The sequence below is a fragment of the Pithys albifrons genome, chromosome 5 (assembly GCF_047495875.1).
Source record: "Pithys albifrons albifrons isolate INPA30051 chromosome 5, PitAlb_v1, whole genome shotgun sequence".
Taxonomy (NCBI): Eukaryota; Metazoa; Chordata; class Aves; order Passeriformes; family Thamnophilidae; genus Pithys; species Pithys albifrons.
This window is the reverse complement of record NC_092462.1, coordinates 4,408,597-4,429,521: the sequence shown is the minus strand read 5'-3', so window position 1 is coordinate 4,429,521 and position 20,925 is coordinate 4,408,597. Positions and strand designations below refer to the sequence as shown.

Sequence of the window (20,925 nt, the reverse complement as noted above, 5' to 3'; positions counted from 1 at the left end):
ACTGACTGCCCATGCAGGCTGCATCCTCCTTGCACTATGAACTGGATAGACCTTCTCTATCCCCAAGGAAGTCAGATGGTTCTGCTGGAAGACATTAAGTAAAAATTGTCATCACCCAAACTCTTGCCACAGTGATAGTGTGGAACTACAGCCCTTACACTCTGTTTGGCTAACGTGACTTAGCCTTGCTCAGCTGAGGAAATGCCTGCTTTTTTAACTAAATGTCTTCATTTCAGACTCTTCAATGCTGGGCTGTGATCCCTCTCAGATTAACGGGAACTCATTTTTATACAGATTTCAGCAGGAGGGGGCTCGAGCGCCTGCCGGAGCCTGTTGTAATTTTTCCTTTAAAAGGCTTATGCTGACTGAGAAACTCAGCGCTGATCGCAGCCTCTTGAGGCATAGCAGGGACGGAGAAGACAGCCCCGGGTGTCCGGCCCCGTGGCATGGCAGGGACGGAGGAGACAGCCCCGTGGCGGTGCGGGGTGCCCGGCCCCATGGCATGGCGTGGCATGGCAGAGGACACAGCCCCGGGGCGGTGCGGGGTGCCCGGCCCCGTGGCATGGCATGGCGTGGCAGAGGACACAGCCCCGGGGCGGTGCGGGGTGCCCGGCCCCATGGTATGGCATGGCATGGCAGAGGACACAGCCCCGGGGCGGTGCGGGGTGCCCGGCCCCATGGCACGGCAGGGACGGAGGAGACAGCCCCGGGGCGGTGCGGGGTGTCCGGCCCCATGGTATGGCATGGCATGGCAGAGGACACAGCCCCGGGGCGGTGCGGGGTGCCCGGCCCCATGGTATGGCATGGCATGGCAGAGGACACAGCCCTGGGGCGGTGCGGGGTGCCCGGCCCCATGGTATGGCATGGCATGGCAGAGGACACAGCCCCGGGGCGGTGCGGGGTGCCCGGCCCCATGGTATGGCATGGCATGGCAGAGGACACAGCCCTGGGGCGGTGCGGGGTGCCCGGCCCCATGGTATGGCATGGCATGGCAGAGGACACAGCCCCGGGGCGGTGCGGAGTGCCCGGCCCCATGGTATGGCAGGGACGGAGGAGACAGCCCCGGGGCGGTGCGGGGTGCCCGGCCCCACGGCATGGCAGGGACAGAGGAGCAAGCCCCGGGTGTCCGGCCCCATGGCACGGCAGGGACGGAGGAGACAGCCCCGGGGCGGAGCGGGGTGTCCGGCCCCCGGGCGGGGCTGGCCCAACCCCGGGGTGAGGCCAGAGCCGGGGCTGCGGCGGGTCCTCCTCCTTCCCGCTCCACTCGGCGCTCCCCGCGGCTCGGAGCGGCTCAGGCAGCGGCAGCAGGTGAGGGGCGAGGCGGGCGCTGCCCCTCTCTGTCGCTCCCTGTCGCTGCGCCCTGTCCCTCACTGTCGCATCTCTCTTTGCAGACTCGCACTTGGCCCCACCCGGAGGATCCCAGCGATGGCGAAGGTGAGCAGGGCGGCAGCCCCGGGATAATGCGGCCGCTCACGGGAGATCCCCGTCTGACCCGTCTCCTTTTACTCCTCACGAGTTGATTTTCGGGCTCCCTTAAACCCTCCCAAGTCCGAGCTGGGCAGGCGAAGAGTGGGACTGGGATCATGTGAGGCGCGCGTCAGACAACTTTGTTTTTTTTTCCCTTAGTTTCCACTAATTTGGCCAAGTTTTGGTACCCTGTGTTTATACTGCGCCTGGGTGGAGGCTCCTTCCACTGAAAGAGGAAGGAGGAAAAAATACTGCCGTGGCTCGGGGCTTTTGTTCCCAGTTTTCCCATACCTAACATTTTTTGGGAAGCCTTGGGGCAATCGTGCAGTTCTTCCTTTGGTGTTTTTTTTTCCCTTTCCTTGCTGTGGTTTGAACCTGGATGAGGGCATGAAAAATGGGGTGTTTCTATAGCCTGCCTTTCTATAGTTGCATCAAATGCATATGCTCTGAAAAGTAAAATAAGAATTTAATGGCTTATCTGCGGGTTTGGTTCTGCTGTAGGAAGTGAAAGCAATCCAATTGTATGAGTGCTTTCACAAAGGTCAGGGTAATTGCACTTAATGAGTGGAGTCATTAGTGGTGTCTTAATACCTCTGTGAATGTTTACTCATATTCTGTCTGGATATAGTTCTGAAAGACAGAAAGGGTATTTTTTTTAAAGAAAAAAAATTTTAATAGTACTCCTATAAATTCTTAGTTTTGTTTATTTTCTTTGTTTGCTTGGAGGTTTTGTTTCTTTGTTTGGGTTTTTTGAGGTGCAAAGAAGGGATTTTTCCTTCTTTAAATATCAGCTCTGGGTTGTAGGATGAACCTTAGGAGTACAGGGCTCCTCTGTCCATGCCAGGGCAGGACACCTGACCAGATGGATACACTTGGACAATAAGCCTTTTATTACAGAATAAGTAGCATTGCTTATAGGCTTGGGGTGACTTCTTTTTCATAAAAGCATGGAAAATTACAATGCTCTTATCTGGTCCTCAGAGATTCCAACTTTAACTCTGGATCTTTTTAAAAGGAATGTTTCATTCTTCACTGGTGCAAACCAGTTCCTCTTCTCTTCATGTAGCAGAGTTTCCTACTGCCTGAGGTGACACCTGAGGCTGGATTTATAGCTATGGTAGATGGTGGTAGGTTGAAGTCACTGGAACCCTGAGGTCTTGTGCTATGTGGGCCTTGTTCTCCAATTTCCACATTCAGAGAGCTGCTTTCTACTCAGAAATGTTCTTTGCCTGTGCAGTTAGACAGCCATGAAAGACTGAGAGTGTTAAAGCTTTGTAGCCTGTAATTCATTTTATAAAAATAAAACCCAAAGTTGGGGAGGAAGTTCTGCTCCTCATGGCAGGTGTCTGTTCTAAATGTTGTTGCATCATGAAATAGTGGTAAGAATGAAAATGCCCTTTAGTCATGAAATGTTGAGTGCCAATGGACAGAAGCCCTTTATGTGTACAGCAAAAGGTTCAGGGTTCACAAAGGCTACACAGCATCATTTACTGAAGTTCAATTTAGTCCAGATACATCACTGAAGAATAAAATCTTTGAGGAAGGTGAGTTATATTTGGAGTCTTGGCCACTGAAGTGCTTGTTCTTGCTCAGATCTGGGAAGAATTTTTTTTCCCCAATGACCTGAAGAGATTTGTGTGTTCCATGCCCAGAACAAAAAGGGTCATTCATTTTGTAGGAAAACTACAGCATGCTGTGATGTGCTGCACAGACCTGTCTCTCCATGGCTGTGTTTATCTGCTTGCTGTGAAGGAACACTGCTGTCCTAACAAGCTGCCTTTTCTCCCACATCTCTATGTGTGGTGCTCTGTTATAGTGTTAGATGCACATGGTACCATCTCTTCCTGCTCAATGAACAAGCTGGGAACTGCTACCCTGTGTTTGCTAGTTCAGAAATCTGGAAAAACAGCAACAAGTGTATTTTCTGCTTGCTTGCTGGGGGCTGATCTGTTTTGGTCTGCTCCTCCCAATTGTTTCCCTGACTGTAAACTTGAGAGTATTTTGAGTATCCATTTGTAATCTGCCAGGAAAGGATCGTTTGCTGCTGGTGAAGGTGTGGCCACTCTGTGCTATATCTGGAGTTCCTGTTCTGCCAATGTGCACGTGTGACTGGGAGCTCAGGAATAGGATTGCCAACTCCTGCCAGCTCCAGCTGTGCTTCAGGGGATTGTCCCACATTCTGAAGTAAAAGCACTTTCTCTGGCTCTGTTGAGGTTGCTCCTGGGAGCAGGTTCTTTGAGTAGCTTTGCAAATATCCCTGCACTGATGCCTACCTTGCTGCTGCTCGTTCTTCTCTTTTCCCTCTCTCCCACCCTCTCTTCCTTTTTTTTTTTTTTTTGCCTCCTTCCTCCCTATCTGTGGTATCTCCGTGGTGTACTGACTCAGAGTTCAACACAGATGTTGTGTAATTATGTTTTTGCTCAGGAGGAGTTTAAATTTAGTGGGGCAGATGTGAATATAGTCTGCTGGCCAGGGCTGATTCCTCCTGTTTAAGCAGAGAATCTGAAGCATTGCTGGACTTGGAGAGGTGTTTGTAGAGAAGTCCTTAGAGCTGTGTATTTGCACTCAGTCACAATGTAATTTACATTGTACTGCCCTTGAATTTTTGGTGAGAATGTAATGAAATACTTGTTTATTTCCTATGTGATGTTGGTTTTAAAGCACAGTTTGAACTGGGATCTCTGTGGTCTCCAGTGGCCTTTGGGCCTTTCAGCTTGGCAGTGAGCACTGTTGTGTTTATCTGCAAGGGGCTGCTCTTGTGTGAGAGATCTTAGAGCAGATTTCCATTTATTCTGACACGTAACTTTGTGAGCTCACTTCTGCCTCTGAAAATAGCATTACCTTCTCTGTTTATCAACCTGAGTGCTGCTAAATATTTTCTATTTCCATCCTTGCCACTCCACAGTTTTCCTGTGCCATCTTGTAAGCAAATGGCTGCTTAAAAAAAAGTCTCATAACCCCTTCTCTGCACTAAACACTGAGCTTTCCAGCATCAGATTTTTGAGATATTACCTCCCTTGCTGCAGAGCAGCCTTGTGAAAGGGGATGGCTCTTTATCTGTGGGACATCTGACTGATAAGAACTTGCTGTGATGAGTACAGAGCAAGGGTAGGAGAAATCTGAATCAGTTCAAGTGTGGCCTTTTGTTTGCTGATATGAATGCCTGGTATTGAACAGTGGCTAAATGTGGAATTCTGTGGGTGGGAAATATTTTGTGTCCTTGGTGAGAAAAATTAAAAGGAACCTCATTAAGTGGCTATTGTTGATCTTACAGATAATGCTGTTGCCAGGATATGTGGCCATATCAACTTGTCTCTTGAGAGAAGTTTGTGTAGCTTTGAGCTTGTTAGAAACAGTTAACCTGATGAGGTGTCTTCTCCTTCTGCAAACTTTTGCTAGAATGAAATGGAACAAAAGTACCAGAGAATGTGAATATCCTTATTTGGACAGGCATAAATTCTAGAACAAAATTACCTCCTGCTTTGAAGCCTTCTTTTTTTTCCTCTTCTTTCTTTTTTGGTCTGCCTTTGGTCTTCATGCTCAGTCAGTGTGTCCAGAGGTGTCACTGGTCTCACTGGGAGGTGTCTGAAGAAAATGGAAGCTGCTGTTTATTTCTAGTGTGTAATCACAAAATGTACTTGCACTGCACTTGGTTCCTTAACACCAGTCAATGTAGCAGGGAATGTAGAAGGATAAGAATGTGGGTCAGTTTTGGCTGTCACAATCTTTTGATGCCCTTTCTGTTGATCTTACGTGTTGTGCTTCTCTTTGTATTTAATTGCCCAGTGGGACTTATTAAAGGATCACTCCAAAACACAGAAGGGTTTATACCAAAGACTGTTTTTGTTTTCCCCATTTCATTGATCTGCTTTGTGTTCTACTGGGTGGGAAAGTTGTAACCAAAGGCAAAAGGACCAACGGGGCTGTAGTGTTATTGTGTATCTGTTTACATGGATAACAAGGAACATTTTTAGAGATACTAAAAATTGGTTAGCTTTTTATAGAGGTAAATAAATTACAAAGTTTTTAAGGAAATGTTAAGTGTTGTCATTCATAATTTTTCCTATTAGGTTAGATGGTGTAGCACTTGTGATGCTGCAGTCCATCTACAAGAACCAGTTTGTTTCAATAAAAGTTTAAATTCTACTTAATGTTGAAACAGTAGCTGCGTTGTCTTGATAAATGAGTGTCTGGTTTTTGTCAGAAACCCTTTTGTATCGATGTGTTTTGTTAGAAATGTGTGGTTCATCACTCCCATTTCAGATTCACTGTGAGTTGGCTTCAGGGTTTAAAACAGGTGCTTGCCCTCTATTTCCCTGGCCAAAATGTGCTGTGGTTGGGAAGGGGGAGACAGCTCCTCCCTCCTGGTACTCAGCTGGTGTGGATTTTTGCTTCCAGCTTGGGCTGAAGTTCAGAAAGGATACTGAGGTGCTGGAGCGAGTCCAGAGAAGAGCAACAAGGCTGGTGAAGGGACTGGAGCACAAGCCCTATGGGGAGAGGCTGAGGGAGCTGGGGGTGTTTAGCCTGGAGAAGAGGAGGCTCAGAGGTGACCTCATCACTGTCTAGAACTACCTGAAGGGAAGTTCTGGCCAGGTGGGGGTTGGTCTCTTCTCCCAGGAACTCAGCAATAGGACAAGGGGGCATGGGCTCAAGCTCTGCCAGGGGAAATTTAAGTTGGAGATCAGAAAACAATTCTTTGCAGAGAGAGTAATCAGGCATTGGAATGGGCTGCCCAGAGAGGGGGTGGATTCCCCATCACTGGAGGTTTTTAACCTGAGATTGGCCGTGGCACTGAGTGCCATGATCTGGTAAAGGGACTGGGGTTGGACCAAGGGTTGGACTTGATGATCTCGGAGGGCTTTTCCAACCCAATCGATTCTATGATTCTAAGTTTGGGATGACAGGGATCCAAAATCCAGTAAGGGCTGTTTATCAGAAGGGAATGCCTGGGATGCAAATGGTGCTCAGACATCAAGAAAAGTCTTTCAGACTTCAGCTGTTCTTTCAGGAATTTTTCATCAAGCTTTAGTGTATGTTGAGCCTTTCCACACAGTGCTTTGAAAAAGAGAATAATGAAGGATTGAGAATTGTGATGTGGAGGTAGATTTAATCAAGCACTTGGTGTTCACACACACACCAAACAGCCATGGAGGAATGTTGGGCCCTTGTCACAAGACTTAGGAATTTTGAATAAGAATTCCACTCGCGTATAACAAGATAAGCGAAGGAAAACTTTACCTTAAAAATCAGTAACTGCATCCTGAGACTTGTTGACATTGGTAATTCCAAAGGAGAATCATGGTAGTTCTGTACTATGCCATCTGTGCCAGGCTCAGGAGGTGCCTTGGCACTTCCTTCATGCTCTCTTTTGAGAGCTGAAAAACTGTCCTGCCTGTACTGATTGCTACGTTTGTATAGCAATGCTTACAGGAGATTGCCCTCCAGCTGTTGGAAAACCTTCCTGTTCCCCAAGCCCAGCTGTTTCCCCTTTTGGCCATTGCTGGATTTTATGTATTTTATTCTATGATTCTATATATATAATATATTCAAGGTTCTTGAACTAATGTGTTTAAATAAGGGCAAAACTTTTCCATAAGGGTAATGAGTATCCCTTTGTGTTTAATCCAAAGAGAAATTCCCTGAAGGGCCATGTTCCATGGAAACCAAGTAAATTATTTTCATGTTTGTACAAGCTGATCTTTTATCCTTATGTTTGAGCTGTTATTTCTTTTTAGCTGTAAGAGTCACTTGTGTGAGAAGTTGCTTATGTCAAAAGCAACATGATGAAAAACTGAAAGCCATTGCAGAGTCCAGTAGGTCTCATTTGCAAGGTGGTGGAAAAAATCAGTATGATACTGCTTGGGAGTTCCAGTAGGTTTTCCTTGTGGAGAGAAAATTCTTATTCACAGATGTGCCTTGGATCTTTGTGCAATTTTCCTAGCATATGACTTAGGAAATTAATTTTTCAAATTACTTTAGAAATCCTGAGTTCTTAGTAATTTTCCTGCATGCAGCCTCCAGTGTTGTAAATAGCAATTCTGCAAACTGCTCTTACATAAATATACCCAAATTTAACTGGGGTCCCACTGACTAAAACTGTAGTAGGACCTTTTGAGTGAGCTGTGTTTAAATACCCACAGACTTGCAATTTGGCCAGACTTGCAAGAAAAATGCTATCAGCTTTGGGTTGTGGGTTCCAGTTTGGTCTGAGCTCATGTCTGGAGAACTGCAAGATGTGACATTTTATTTCATGGCTTTTTCTGTCTCCCTCCTGGCCCCTTTTCCCCCCTCTAGTCCACGAGAGGCACCGTGACAGCCTTCTCTCCTTTTGACGCCAGAGCCGATGCAGAAGCTCTTCGGAAGGCCATGAAGGGAATGGGTAAGAACAGTTTTGATTTTCCAAGAAGGGAAGGCCTCTTGCTCCTCTGAAAACAGCCTTTCTGAACTCAGGTTTTTACATTAGTAGATGAGAGTAAGGCCTGTGTGTACATGCCATGGACTGACAGCCCCAGGAGCGCCCTGGTCTGGGCGTGTCCTGGGTTTGACCGCGCTGCTCTCAAGGATATTTATTTTTAGCTTAACATAAGGGGAAAAATGAGGTGGTTTGTACATTCCCCATAATAAAATGGATACTCCACAGGCCCCTCGGCACAGTTTTACAGCAGAGTAGCTCAGCTGTGGGTTTACAGGCAGCAGCTGTGGAGAATTACGGCAGTGTGGTAGAAGCTGCTTGGGGAAACTTAAGTTGGAGATCAGAAAACAATTCTTTCCAGAGAGAGTAATCAGGCATTGGAATGGGCTGCCCAGAGAGGGGGTGGATTCCCCATCCCTGGAGGTTTTTCAACTGAGCTTGGCCGTGGCACTGAGTGCCATGATCTGGTAAAGGGACTGGAGTTGGACCAAGGGTTGGACTTGATGATCTCGGAGGGCTTTTCCAACCCAATCCATTCTATGATTCTATGACTACCTTGTATGTAAGACGGACAGTAGCTCCACACCTCTGTACTCTGGGGTGTTTGGGGCTACTGAGCTGAGTTTTGCTGGGAGTTGACAGATTGGTGGTGAGCCCAAAGATTCTGTGTGGAATACAGACTGTGACTGAGTGTTTAATTCATGCCTGGAGCACAGTCTGACACAGCCCTGAGGGAGAACAAACAACACACAGGTCCTCCAGTCTTATTTTTTCAAGAGTAGAACACCAAACCTGGTGGCTCGGCTTGGATTATGGAATCGATTGGGTTGGAAAAGACCTCCGAGATCATCAAGTCCAACCCTTGGTCCAACTCCAGTCCCTTTACCAGATCATGGCACTCAGTGCCACGGCCAATCTCAATTTAAAAACCTCCAGGGATGGTGAATCCACCACCTCTCTGAGCAGCCCATTCCAGTGCCTGATTACTCTCTCTGCAAAGAATTTTTTTCTGATCTCCAACTTAAATTTCCCCTGGCAGAGCTTGAGCCCGTGCCCCCTTGTCCTATTGCTGACTGCCTGGTGACTTTTGTTATTTTAAGTGCTTCTGCTGTTTCTCATTTGACTGTTGTTTTCAAAGCATCTTTCATTGCCTTTTGAGTTTGTGCCACTGCTGGTTGTTTTTTTAGTGTTTGCAACTCTGTTCTTTCTAACTTCAGGGACTGATGAAGAAACTGTGCTGAAGATCCTCACCAGCAGGAACAATGCTCAGCGGCAAGAAATTGCATCTGCCTTTAAAACCTTATTTGGCAGAGTGAGTAGAAGAAAATACCTCCAGAAATGAGTTGTCTGGGGCTTATGATAGTTCCTTAAAACTATGAGGCACAATCATCCCATGGGTGTGTAACACTGTAGAACATTCCTTGACAGCAAATCTAGTTTCCCTCTCCTCCACCCTGCCAAATCCTTAAAAAAATCCCAGTGTGTTCTGGGTTTTTCTGTAGGATCATATATCCCTTTCTTCTGCTTTATTTGTTTCAGTTGAGGTACCAATTAATACAAAACCACGTCCCTTGTGCTGTGCCTGCTGTGTCTCCAGAGTCTTTAACTTGCAGACACACAAACATCCATTTGAAATGGTTAGTCCCTGTTCATACAGCACTGTTTGTCCTGCACTAGGATCTCGTGGATGACCTGAAAAAGGAACTTACTGGCAAGTTTGAAACATTGATGGTGTCTTTGATGAGACCAGCATATATTTTTGATGCTCATGCACTGAAGCATGCCATCAAGGTGAGAGAAGGGAGGGGAATGGTACATGAAGTGCTTGTTACTCATTGGGGTTTTTGGGGAGTCTGCGGGTTTTTTTTTTGAATGAACTTTAAATTGTTAAGGGGATTGCTAATATAAGTAGCCTTTAAGAAAAAAAGCTAGGAAAGTTATGCTAACACCTGCTAATGGCATGGTTTGATCTGGTTTCTTTTTCATCCTCAGAGGTAGTTTAGAAACATGCTATGTATAATGTTTTATGACAAATTATGTAATCTTAAGAGAGCAGCATTGCTGTAGATGCAGATTCAAATCTATATAGCATAAGATCTGTTTCTTCTGGTTTAAATACAATGAGTAGGTGTGTATGTTGCTTTAAAATTCTTTTTGCTGCTCAAATGCAGTGCTGAAGTTCAGTGGGCATTGGACATACCTGCTGTGAGCAGCCTGGGTTTGGAGCTCCACAGCTGTTTGCACAGGCTGCAAATGAGTTTGAAACATTCACTGCAGTGTGGTGCTACTTGTCTCTTTTTGACTGTTGTTTAAGCTAGAGAATGCTTTGCCCCTGAGGGATTGCAGTGCAACTCCAAAACTGATGGGCCAGTGTGCTTGTGTAAAGTGATATCCACCAAAATTCCCAGCAGGAATTGCCTGTGATACTGAATGTGCTTTGACAGCTGCCTTCAGTAATACAGAGGGAAGAGCTGATAGCCCTGTCAGTGTTACCCTTCCAACATGTCTCCTTAGCTGAATGCACTTATGCCTTTCTGTGCAGGCCAGCTAAACAATCAATTTATAGTATGGATCTGTAGGAATTAAGTGTATTTTCTTCCATCTGCTCTTTCTTTTTTCCCCCTCCATGTCAAACCTGTCTGACATGATAAACCTGTGGAATTTCAGGATGTGGATGTCCTTGGGTTATTCACAGAATTGATCCAAGTAGAGGACATTGAACTTGAGTAGAGTAAGGTGGTGCTTTGTTGAATGCCACTTCCCTGTAAACTCCAAAGATTCCTGATGACCAGCTGGTTAATATGTAGGCTTTAGTCAACTGTGCAAGCAAGTGCTCATGAACCTGTGACCCATCAAATAGTAGCTCAGACAATAGAAACTTCAGTCCTGGGCATTTTCTGTAATGTCTTTATATGCACTGGGGGAAGGGGAGATGGCACCTGACAGACACTGATAAAGGCCTTGTTGATTAAAATAAAATAAAAAGTATTCCCAAACTCCACTTACTGATTTTGGAGTTAAAGGCTGACAGGGAAATGACAGAACAGATGGATGTAGGAGGGAGAGTAGAGATAGTGAAACAAGAGTGGGTTTGTTCTTGTCACTTACAAAAAAAAGATATTAAACACAACATCACAACATTAAACACAACAGTTTGAGAATGTGCCTGCACAGGGAAGGATGTTGGTACCAGCTGCAGTTCATTTGAGGGGGGACAACAGTAAAGGAGTTGTGACAGCAGGGACCTCAGAGCGAGGTAACAACACAGCAGCGAGCACTGGGTGTGTGCTGAAGGCTGTCCTGTCATTGTCACTGCTGCTCCTGAGATCAGAGATGCTGTGACTTTGCCTGCCTCACCTGCTGAGGAGGCATGTTCTGAAACAACCTGTGTTTTGGAAATGATTATACAGACCCTGGCAGGTTTACATTTTGGATAGCTTTGTGTGCAGCTGAATGTCTCTGTATGCCCTTCGAGCATTCAGTGCTTTTCTTACAGGAAATAGTAATAGTGTACTGGAGCAAAAAGGCACAGTATTGCATTTCAGTGTTCTTTGTGTGAAATGAGTCCTTTGTAAGCAAAAGAGCAGTGGTTTATTCATATAAAGGAGACTCAGACTTGTGGAAACCAGATAGTGGTTCGACTTTTGTGAATTTTACCCTTGTGAAAGTAAGAGTGGCAGTTGTGTCTGCTGTAATCTGAATGCACCAACCTTAACCATCTGGGTTAGCAATTCTGCTGTAAAGTGTGTGTGTGTCTGCAGTTGGAGAGAGGGTTGGCTTAACAGCACTGCTCACAGAAGGGTAGAGATCATTGCTGGGTGGCTCTGTGTGTGTGTGTACTGCCTGGTGACAGACAGCAGAGCCGACAAGGGAACTTAACTCTCCTCATTCACTCCTCTGGGTGTCACTGACTGTGGCAGCCATAACTGAGGCACACCTGGCTCTGCTTTAATGTGGAAAGGCCCAGCTGAATCCTGCAACAGTGAGCCTTTATTAACTGTTGGGTTGGTTTTGAAAACAGTCAAGCCACAACTGGAAGAAACTCTTTTCAAAACCCCCACCATGTGTAAGAAAGAAGAGAATGTTCTCTTTATTTGGTCCAAGTGTATAAGCTGATGCTTGCTTTTGATGGTCAAAGGAAATTCTTGTTTTCTTTCTGTTCTTCCATCAACTGACTGATACTTGCACCCCTGCAGGGAGCAGGAACCAATGAGAAAGTGCTGACTGAAATTCTTGCCTCCAGAACACCTGCAGAAGTGCAGCAGATTAAACAGGTGTATCTGCAAGGTAATTTTCTGTATAAAATAAAGGGTATACCTGAAGTTCTCTTAATATGATTTTAGCTCGTCTCTCAAGTTAAGTTCTATCTGTGGCCTGATGGATGGGTTCAATAAGAGGAAGTTCTTTCTGCTCTGTTGCAAGACTTCATTTGGAAAGAAACTGAAATTTGGATTGTAAACTAAAAGGGTTTTTAATTTCAGGGCTACGAGTGCAGGTTTTATGGTGTTTTGTCCTTTGTAGTTAGAAGTCTTTCAAATGCTTTTCCTTCTGCTACCCACTATTTTTCATCCCTTTGACTGAAAGGTAATTTTTAGCAATTGGAAACTAGAAAACTGGTATCACATAAAAAAACCAGAAGAGTTTTTTTTATTTTTTTGCCTTTTGCTCAGTGTTCTGTTCAAACGCATTTGTGCAAAAGCAGGTGCAGCTTTTTGGGTGTCCACAGGAATATGTGCTTTTATCCTGTGATTGTGAGGTTGTCTCTTTGAAGGCAGTGAGGAAGCCTGGAAGGTGCTGAATGGGCATTGCTCTTTTGCAGAGTATGAGGCCAACCTGGAGGATAAGATCACAGGAGAAACCTCAGGCCATTTCCAGAGAATGCTGGTGGTCCTGCTGCAGGTCAGTGTCCTGTTGTGTGCAGGCCTGGGGGTGGGATTTGTCACCTCTGTACACATGTCACTTGGTGCTCCCTAAGCTGGGCTCTGCACGGGCCTGGGGATAGGCAGGGCTGGCCCTGGAGCTGAGTCACTTCCTCTGACTTGTAGGTTCAGTCTTGAGCTCTGTTATGAGTCATTTCCATGTCACAGATTGAACTGGTGCCCACGGGTATAGCAGATGCTGCCACGTGGGGGTTGGAAGGCAAAATGGGAAGAGAACACTTATTTTATACAGACACATGAAAGCACGGGGAAAATAGTGATTCTGGGTTAGAGATGGACTTCTCACAGTAACTCTCCCAGTCTTGAATTCAACAGAGAAATTGTTTTTTTCTTACTTAACTTTCAATTCCTCAGTTTAACACCTCTTAAAAATTCTCTTCAGGCGAGCAGAGATCCTGATGCTGGAGTTGATGAGGGTCTTGTTGAGCAGGATGCTCAGGTGGGTGAATAAATAACTTGGGTTTGGGGCATTTCTACAAGTTGCCTTGCAAAGAGGGATTGCTAGAATTCAGATGTGACAGAGAAATTGTTAAGGTTCCCTCTGTGTGTTTCTTCCTATGTTTTCCTGTGCTTTTATACATTCTGGACAAAAGAAGTGTCAAAATCTGAAACAATGGGATTAAAATTTGTGGCATGTCTTGTTCTGATTATTATTTAATGAGATGCCTGAATGAAACAGTGGTTGTGTCACTGGAAAGGAGAGTGAAATGGCTGAGTGATGTGATGCTGAGGGACCCACTGCTGGAAAGCTCAGAGCCATTAACAGTTCTTTCCTTGTTGTCTGACTTGAGCTGCTCTCTGAATTTAATCTGTTGTCCATGACCTGTGCTCTGCATGACAAGCAATACCAGCAGCTGCCTGGTGTCCTCGATACTGGGTGCCAGTTGCTTTGTTCTTAGCTGTTGTGATGGTCAATAGTTCAGCTATTTGATTACAACTCACTTAATACTTGTTTCTTCTCTGTTATTTCACATAACTCTGGGCTAGATGTTTTTGTATCATAAATTGTTAAGATGAAAGAAAATACCTGGATTGTTTAAGGTGACAAGGAGTCAAGCAGACTATGAGATCAACAAGGCATTCCCCTGACAGCACAGCAAGATGGAGAGACAAACTGGCCAAACATGTTACTGGCACAGGCCTACTCTTTGTTACTGAAATCCAGAAAGCATTGTCCTGCTGCTATTGAGGTTGATTTCCTGTGGAAATTGCAGCTTGAAAACTAGTGGGGCGAGTGTTTGAATCACAAGCTGGGCTGTTTCATGGAATTCAGTCATGCCTTTGACAGCTTGTGTGGTTGAGGAGACCCATGAAGCCTTGGGAGAAGGATAATTCCTTTTGGCCCCTTTGGTTGTGTTCACATGAGCAGCTGAATTCAGGAGGTGCCACACCCAAATGCTGAACAAGTCCTGGCTTTCCAGATGGTCTCTGTGGTTTGCTGTGCACATTTGGCTTGAGCTGGGACCTTGGGACCTTGGAACAGACCCAGTAATTCTCGAGTTGCTGTTGCCAGGTACAGGTGGCCAGAGCTGAGGTACATGAGCATGCAAATATAAGACTATTTCTGGCTTCCCAATGCTTTTCTTGAGTCATATGATGCTCTGGAAAGGATTGATACACTGGAAGGCAAACATTTTGCTCAGTGGTGATTTTTAATTTTTGGGGATTATGATTAATAAATATTAATTCAAAGCAGTTGGGGGACTTTTCTGAGAATTCCTGAAGGAGAACATTTAACCTTTTGGTCCAGATTTTGTGCTTATCACTTTTTTCAAGTTATGCAGTTGAGGTACCCTATGGGTTTTGCCCAGGGGCAAGGCAAGTAAAAGCTGAAAGCTCACCTAAAATGTCATTTGCAGCTTGTAGTGTCTCTAAATAAATGTTTTCCTGGCATTTCTGAATGCTGTGCTGGGACTTCTCTGTTGCTACTGGATGGAGAGTGCTGGTATTCATTTGGAGATCTTGGCATATATTTTGTGAACTAAATATCCTTAACAGCATTTTTCCCCCAACCCTTTTTACTCTGTACAATTAGTATTAACAAGAGCAAGCAGCAGTCAAGAGTGTGTTTTGGATAGGACTGTGAGAGAAACATAAATAGCAAATTCATACCATTCAGGTGTTACAGCCTGGACAGACAGATGACCAACAGAGTCAGTGTGCAGCAGGTTTGTTTGTGGGGATTTTGGTGAGAAATACTTGGTTCCCTCAGTAGATGTGCTAATCTTTTTGCCTGTCCTCTACTCACTGTGAAGGAGGGAAAAAACTCTGTATATTATATGTGCAGATCTTTCTCCTTGCAGACAATTTGGAAAAAAGCTTCGGAGTGTCAGGAAAAAAACCTCATTTTCTTCTCAGATTTTTTTTCTTCCTCTTTCTCCCCTGGGGTTGCTCATTCCAACTTTTTGCATAGCTTTACTTTCCTAAGTGCTGCTAATGGCCTGGTCTTGGCACCAAGAATGACTTGCCTGCCGAGCAATGACTGTGCTAAAACAATTAAATTATACAAACCTGGCTCCATATGAGTAAGAATTTATCAGCCCACAAATTCTGCTTCTAAATCCATCTTTCCTCTCTGTGTTGGAAAACTTCCTCCTGGGCCAAGTGGCTCTGCCATTGAAGAGTCTGTGTGACAGTATTTTCCTAGTCTGATTTGAAAGAGGGAAGGGAGAAAAGGGCAGAAAAGGAATATTTGGGATAGATTTTATCTGCTGTATTATCCCAGTTGCAGAAAACTTCAGCCTTCTGAAAAGGACTTGGTGCAGTCTGTCTGAGGGCCTTAAGCAGCATTACCCATGCAAATGCTTTCACAGTCAGTTCCAGAGTTGTTCATTTATTTCTAAGATGAGTTCAGTGCTTGGCAGTTTTATTTCACTTTTTCCCTCGAGCTATAGCTTGTTAGTAAGTTTAATGCTCCTCAGAGTGACACAAGTAGAGCTTTTCAGCAGGGTGTGTGGACACAGAACAAATGCTGCTGTTCTGATCTCTTGAATTCACCACAGGTTTTGTTCAGAGCTGGAGAGCTGAAATGGGGAACAGATGAAGAGAAGTTCATCACCATCCTGGGAACTCGCAGCGTTTCCCACCTAAGGAGGGGTAGGTCCTGTGTGCCTAGAGACTCCTCCCTGAACCCAGCCTAGTCAGAAGTGCATACTCCTGTTAGCTGGTGACAAACACAGGACTGTTTCCCTGCTCCTTACCCATCCATGAGTCTGTTTGTCCAAGCTGTCCAGGCACTGGAAATAAAGCCTGGGCTGTTCCTCCCCAGGATGGTAACTGTCTGATGGGAGATTGGGGCAGAGGGAAGGAGGAGGGGATGGATAATGACACAGATGGATTATCCTGCACAGGGAGAAGGGCTGGCTGTGCTCCTGGCTGAGGACACTCTGTGTTTTGCAGTGTTTGACAAGTACATGACTATTTCTGGCTTCCAAATCGAAGAGACCATTGACCGGGAGACCTCTGGTGACTTGGAGAAGCTGCTTTTGGCTGTTGGTAATGATGTCTTATTAGATCTAGAACCAACCTTCTCTGCTTGCTTCCAGGCCCCTTTAAATGGCAGTTGTTGTAGGAAGTGGCATGAAAACATGGTTCTTTGGGAGAGTTAATCCCTTGGGATCTGTTCTTACATCTAGAGAAGGGGCCTTTATTCTTCCTTTATCAGAGCAGTGGCTGGAGGGGAGCTTGTCAACTGCATCTGAGACAGAACATCACCTGGCAGCTCATCCAGGGCAGTGTTGCAGTAGATTTGTAACTGGGAGGAGGATTTGACTAGGAAAGGCTCTTTGCTATTAGAAATAAATGGTATATTCTCACTCCTAGACCCCAAAGAGCTGTAACAGGAACAGAGCAGGTGACACCTGGGTACTTAATTGTCCACACTGGAGAGAATGGCCCAGTAACAACACCTTGTCTTGGCACTGGAGGGTTGTTCTGTATCTAATAACAATCAGTAACTCAATCATTTGCCTTTTTGCAGTGAAATGCATCCGAAGTGTGCCTGCCTATTTTGCTGAGACTCTGTATTATTCCATGAAGGTATGTTCACGTTTTCCATCTCCTCCAGCTACAACTCCTCTCCCTTTTGCTTGTTCTTAACTCCTTCTTTCACTAAATGCCAACAGGATGCTGTATCACTGAATATCTGCAAAAGGTTCAGGGGATGGAGGCCTGGGAGAGGATACAAACAGTTCATAAGGTTTACTTCGAATAGGTTTGTCAGATCACAAATGTTTTACAGTCTCACCAGTTGTTTTTTTTGTCTTGGTGCTGTTACACTGGAAAATGTCTGGGCACTTTCAGCTGAACAGACTACAGTGCCTTTAGGTGATGGATGTACCAAGGAGGTAAAGATGGCCAGACACTGAATTAGAAACTCTGCAAATTAGTGCTCTTTATTTTGGAGGTATTTACACACTGAAGGAAGAGTTACCTTTGAAATACATTTTGATTCCTATCCATCCCATTTTGAGGAGGGAAAGAAACTCATGAGAGGAAAGGAAAGGGATTTAAACAGCTCCAAAAGATTGTGCAGAAGAATCACGTTAGCAACACGTCTGTGTTTCTGTTGGCCTCACCTTCTCTTGCATGGGAAGGAATAAGCAGGAAAAACTGTATTTTTAATTCCCAGTAGATAATATTTATTTAATTCGAGGTAGGTAGTCTATTGTTTTTAGAATTCTTCCCTTCCCCTTGCTGGAGAGCCCTGGACTATGTTTGTCACCAGATGGTTGTGTTGATGAGGTGTCAGCATGAGAATTGGTGACAAGACATGAAATGATAGCTTAACTTTTAGAAGTTGCCTTACTGCTTTTATAGAAACCAATGTAAAATAAGGTTCAGGTGAAAAATACACAACATTGTACCAGTATGCTGAACTGGATGAGCAGGTTTGCTTTTTTCCTTATTTATTAATTTATATTTTTCAAAGAATGCGATTTTCCTGTAGGCAGTAGATTCTTGTACTCTTTTGTTCTGAGGAGCCTGATGAATATCTGCTCGTGAGAACCCCAATTAATTTTTTAATATAAATAAAAATCACTAGGCAGTTCAGAAGAGAAAGCTCTCCATCAAGTGTTACTTTGGCAGAGGAGTTTGTGCTTCTAATTTGAGTCTGGCATGACAGAATTCAACACTGAGTAGAGTCTGCTTTCATGATTAGCTGGGGCAGAGCTTGGCTTTTACAAGATTCTAATGTCAAATCCTACTCAAAATCCATGGCATAACTTCTGAGCAGCTTTAGGGCATTTTTAGGTGTAATCCAGGAATATTGCACCCAAAGGATTGAGTGACCTGGACGTTAGGCTGAAGATGATCCTGGGGGCTCTGCCAGGTCCTTCCCTGAGGTGCATGAGCAGGTCAGCACGTGGAATCTGTATTGCTTCAGCTTGTGTGGAGTCTGCCTGGTCTGAGCAGAGGGCTCAGGGACAGTCTGCACAGCCTGCCAGCACAGCAACTGGAAACGCTTCAAGCAGTAATGATGAGTAGAAGAGTGGAGCATGTCTGTGTGGCTGGAAAAAGTTTATCAAGTTGGCCTTCCTAACAAACAGCTGGGTAGTTCATGGAACAAGTTGCTCTGCCTGTGTCTCCCTGTATCATGTTACATGCTTTGTGTTAGTCACTGTTAGGATTTGTGTGCCCCATTCCATCAGTGACTGCAGCTCTGCAGTCTCAGAGCACCTTGAAAGGGAGATTTACACATGATGCTGATTGTGGTGATCAGCTCCACTGCTGGTTCCTCTTGGAACTGGGTTATTTTACTTTTATGTGGGCATTTGAAGCCTAGTGAGATGAAATGTGAAGTGAGAGGTCTGACCATAAGGCACTTGATAGAAGTCCAGGGATTAGAGCACCCTGTGTGGCCAGTCCTCTGTTCTCCACATTGCAGTGTGAATGTCTTGTGGCACTGCCCCAAACAGTCTCTGTTCTGGAGCTGGAATGGAATGCAGGAGTGGTTTGAGATGCCAATTGTTGCACTTGTTGCTTTCCTGTTGTACCCTGGTGGTTTGCGTGTGTTGTTTTGTTTCGGTGTCTGTCCAGTGCACACTCACATTCTAATATTCCTTAACCTCCTCTCTTTAGGGGGCTGGCACTGATGATGACACCCTGATCAGAGTCATGGTTTCCAGAAGTGAGATTGATCTGTTGGATATCAGACGAGAGTTCAGGAAGAACTTTGCAAAGTCCTTGTATCAAATGATTCAGGTACAATTCCCATTCTGTTGCTGGGGTAATGGAGGTGGCATTGTTTTCACAGCTGATTTTCCTGGAGGGGTGGGATGGAAGCAGAGCTGGACAACACGTAGAGCTCTGAGAGTGGTGGTGGTTGGTCTGCAGTTTTGGCAAGTACCACATTGCATTGTTTAAGTAGGGGACACTTCCTATGGGAAGCTAAAGGTTTCCTTCCCGAGTTCACTAGGAGAGATGATGTGGGTTTCTGAAATTACAATTACTCATACACCCTTTTTTTAGCTGCTGCTTCACTGCCTTTTCCTTGCCTGGGATTCCTGTAGCCAGTGCTTCAGAGAGGGCGCTGGCTCCAGAGAGATGGCACTGGGGCTGGGAGTCTGCATTACCATGAGCCTGAAGTTTAAGTCTTGGGTTGTGGTGTGGAACCTCTTGCACCACTTCCAAGTGGAAAGCATTTCACTGTGGAGCCACCCTGAATCATAATCTCCTGTGAGTGGAGGGGAAGGAGCAGCAGGGAATCCAGAGCCAGCTGTTGCTGCACAGTTGAAGCCAAAATGCTTTTTTTCTAAGATTTTTTTTGTTTTATTTTTAAATGTTGCTTTTTATATTTTTCTGTTATCATTCCTGACATTATGCTCCTTAATGAGGCTGGATGGAGTTGCTTTGGACCCTGCCAGTCAGGCCCAGACAGCTGTCCTGTGGATTTTGTGTCAGAGCCTCCCACTGACTGGAGGGAGCAGGGCTGGAGTCTGTTTAAGCCACTGCAGGTGCTCTTTGCCTGTCAAATATTGCTGCTTTTGGTGCTACTTTGGGCTTCTCCTTTGGACTTTCTCCCCTGCAGACAAATGCAATGGGTAGCTCAGTCCTAGTAAAACTTTTGGAGGCTTTTTGTGTTTCTGGAAGTCTGTCTGTGTAAATACAGCTCTAATAGGAGAGGCAGAGAAATTCCTTGTGTCATTCCTGAGCGGAGAGTCATCCCTGTGGCTTTCCTGTGAGTGTGCTGTGCTGGGGCCCTCCCTGGCTGTCCCCTGGTGGTGACTCAGTGGCTGCTCTGTGTGTTAACAGAAGGACACGTCTGGGGACTACAGGAAAGCGCTGCTGCTCCTCTGTGGTGGAGACGACGAGTGACGGGACACCGAGGCCCTGCCCTGCTCCAGCTTTGCAGCCCTGTAGCTGGCATGTCTGGCAATGTTTTTGTACCTTAATGCTTTGTGGCTGCTTGAATTTGTACTGGCATTGCACTTACTAGGAATGAGCATATTGTTATCCAGGTGAGCCTTCCTCTTCCCCACAGCCCAGCTGACAGGAATTCCAAGTGCCTTCTGTGACACGTGAGAGTCATCTGCATGGAACACGGATGCTGAGAACCAAGTGTTCTGCTGAAATAGGAAAAAATTATCATGTGTTGCACTAATAATTTGAAGATTATCATTTTTTTGCTTTAATTTCTTACATTTCCACTGAATGGTAAGCTGGTTCTAACATGGCAAACTAAGAAAAGATGTCCTTCATACGTAATGTTTGAGTTTGCTGAACATAATACAAGCAATCATTGGAAATCTAAAGGACCAATAAAGTTTTCCCTCTCTCATCACAGTTGTATGTGGTTTTTAATCTGTTTTCCCTTTCATATGATACCACTGCTTCAAATTGTTGGTATTTCCTAGTACTTTTCAGACTTCTCAGTATATACATGATGTTTTGTAGCATTCCATGCTAATCTCTAGCCTGGTATGTGAGTGCTGTGGTGCTCCTGCTGTTCAGCGTAGCTGGAACCCCAAATTATTGATGCTTTCTGAGCATTGCTTTCTTATTTTGTGCTGTTTGTCTCTCTCTTCTCCTCCAAAGCTGGGGAAGGCAGGAGAGCTGCTGTGCAGAGCCAAAGCAGAGCAGATGTGCTGTGCTGTAGGACCAGCC

At 45.2% G+C, this 20,925-nt stretch overlaps 1 protein-coding gene across 1 annotated transcript; it reads left to right on the top strand.

Annotated features, from left to right (window-relative positions):
• The first annotated feature begins 1,233 nt into the window (after positions 1–1,233).
• ANXA5 (annexin A5) lies at positions 1,234–20,597 on the top strand. The gene is made up of 13 exons (XM_071555504.1): positions 1,234–1,308; positions 1,392–1,434; positions 7,762–7,846; positions 9,097–9,191; positions 9,557–9,670; positions 12,076–12,166; positions 12,699–12,778; positions 13,202–13,258; positions 15,822–15,915; positions 16,219–16,314; positions 16,799–16,857; positions 18,901–19,023; positions 20,074–20,597. Exons 2-13 carry the CDS (start codon positions 1,426–1,428, stop codon positions 20,134–20,136), a joined length of 966 nt encoding a protein of 321 aa, XP_071411605.1. The 5' UTR covers positions 1,234–1,308; positions 1,392–1,425; the 3' UTR covers positions 20,137–20,597.
• Positions 20,598–20,925: the final 328 nt, after the last annotated feature.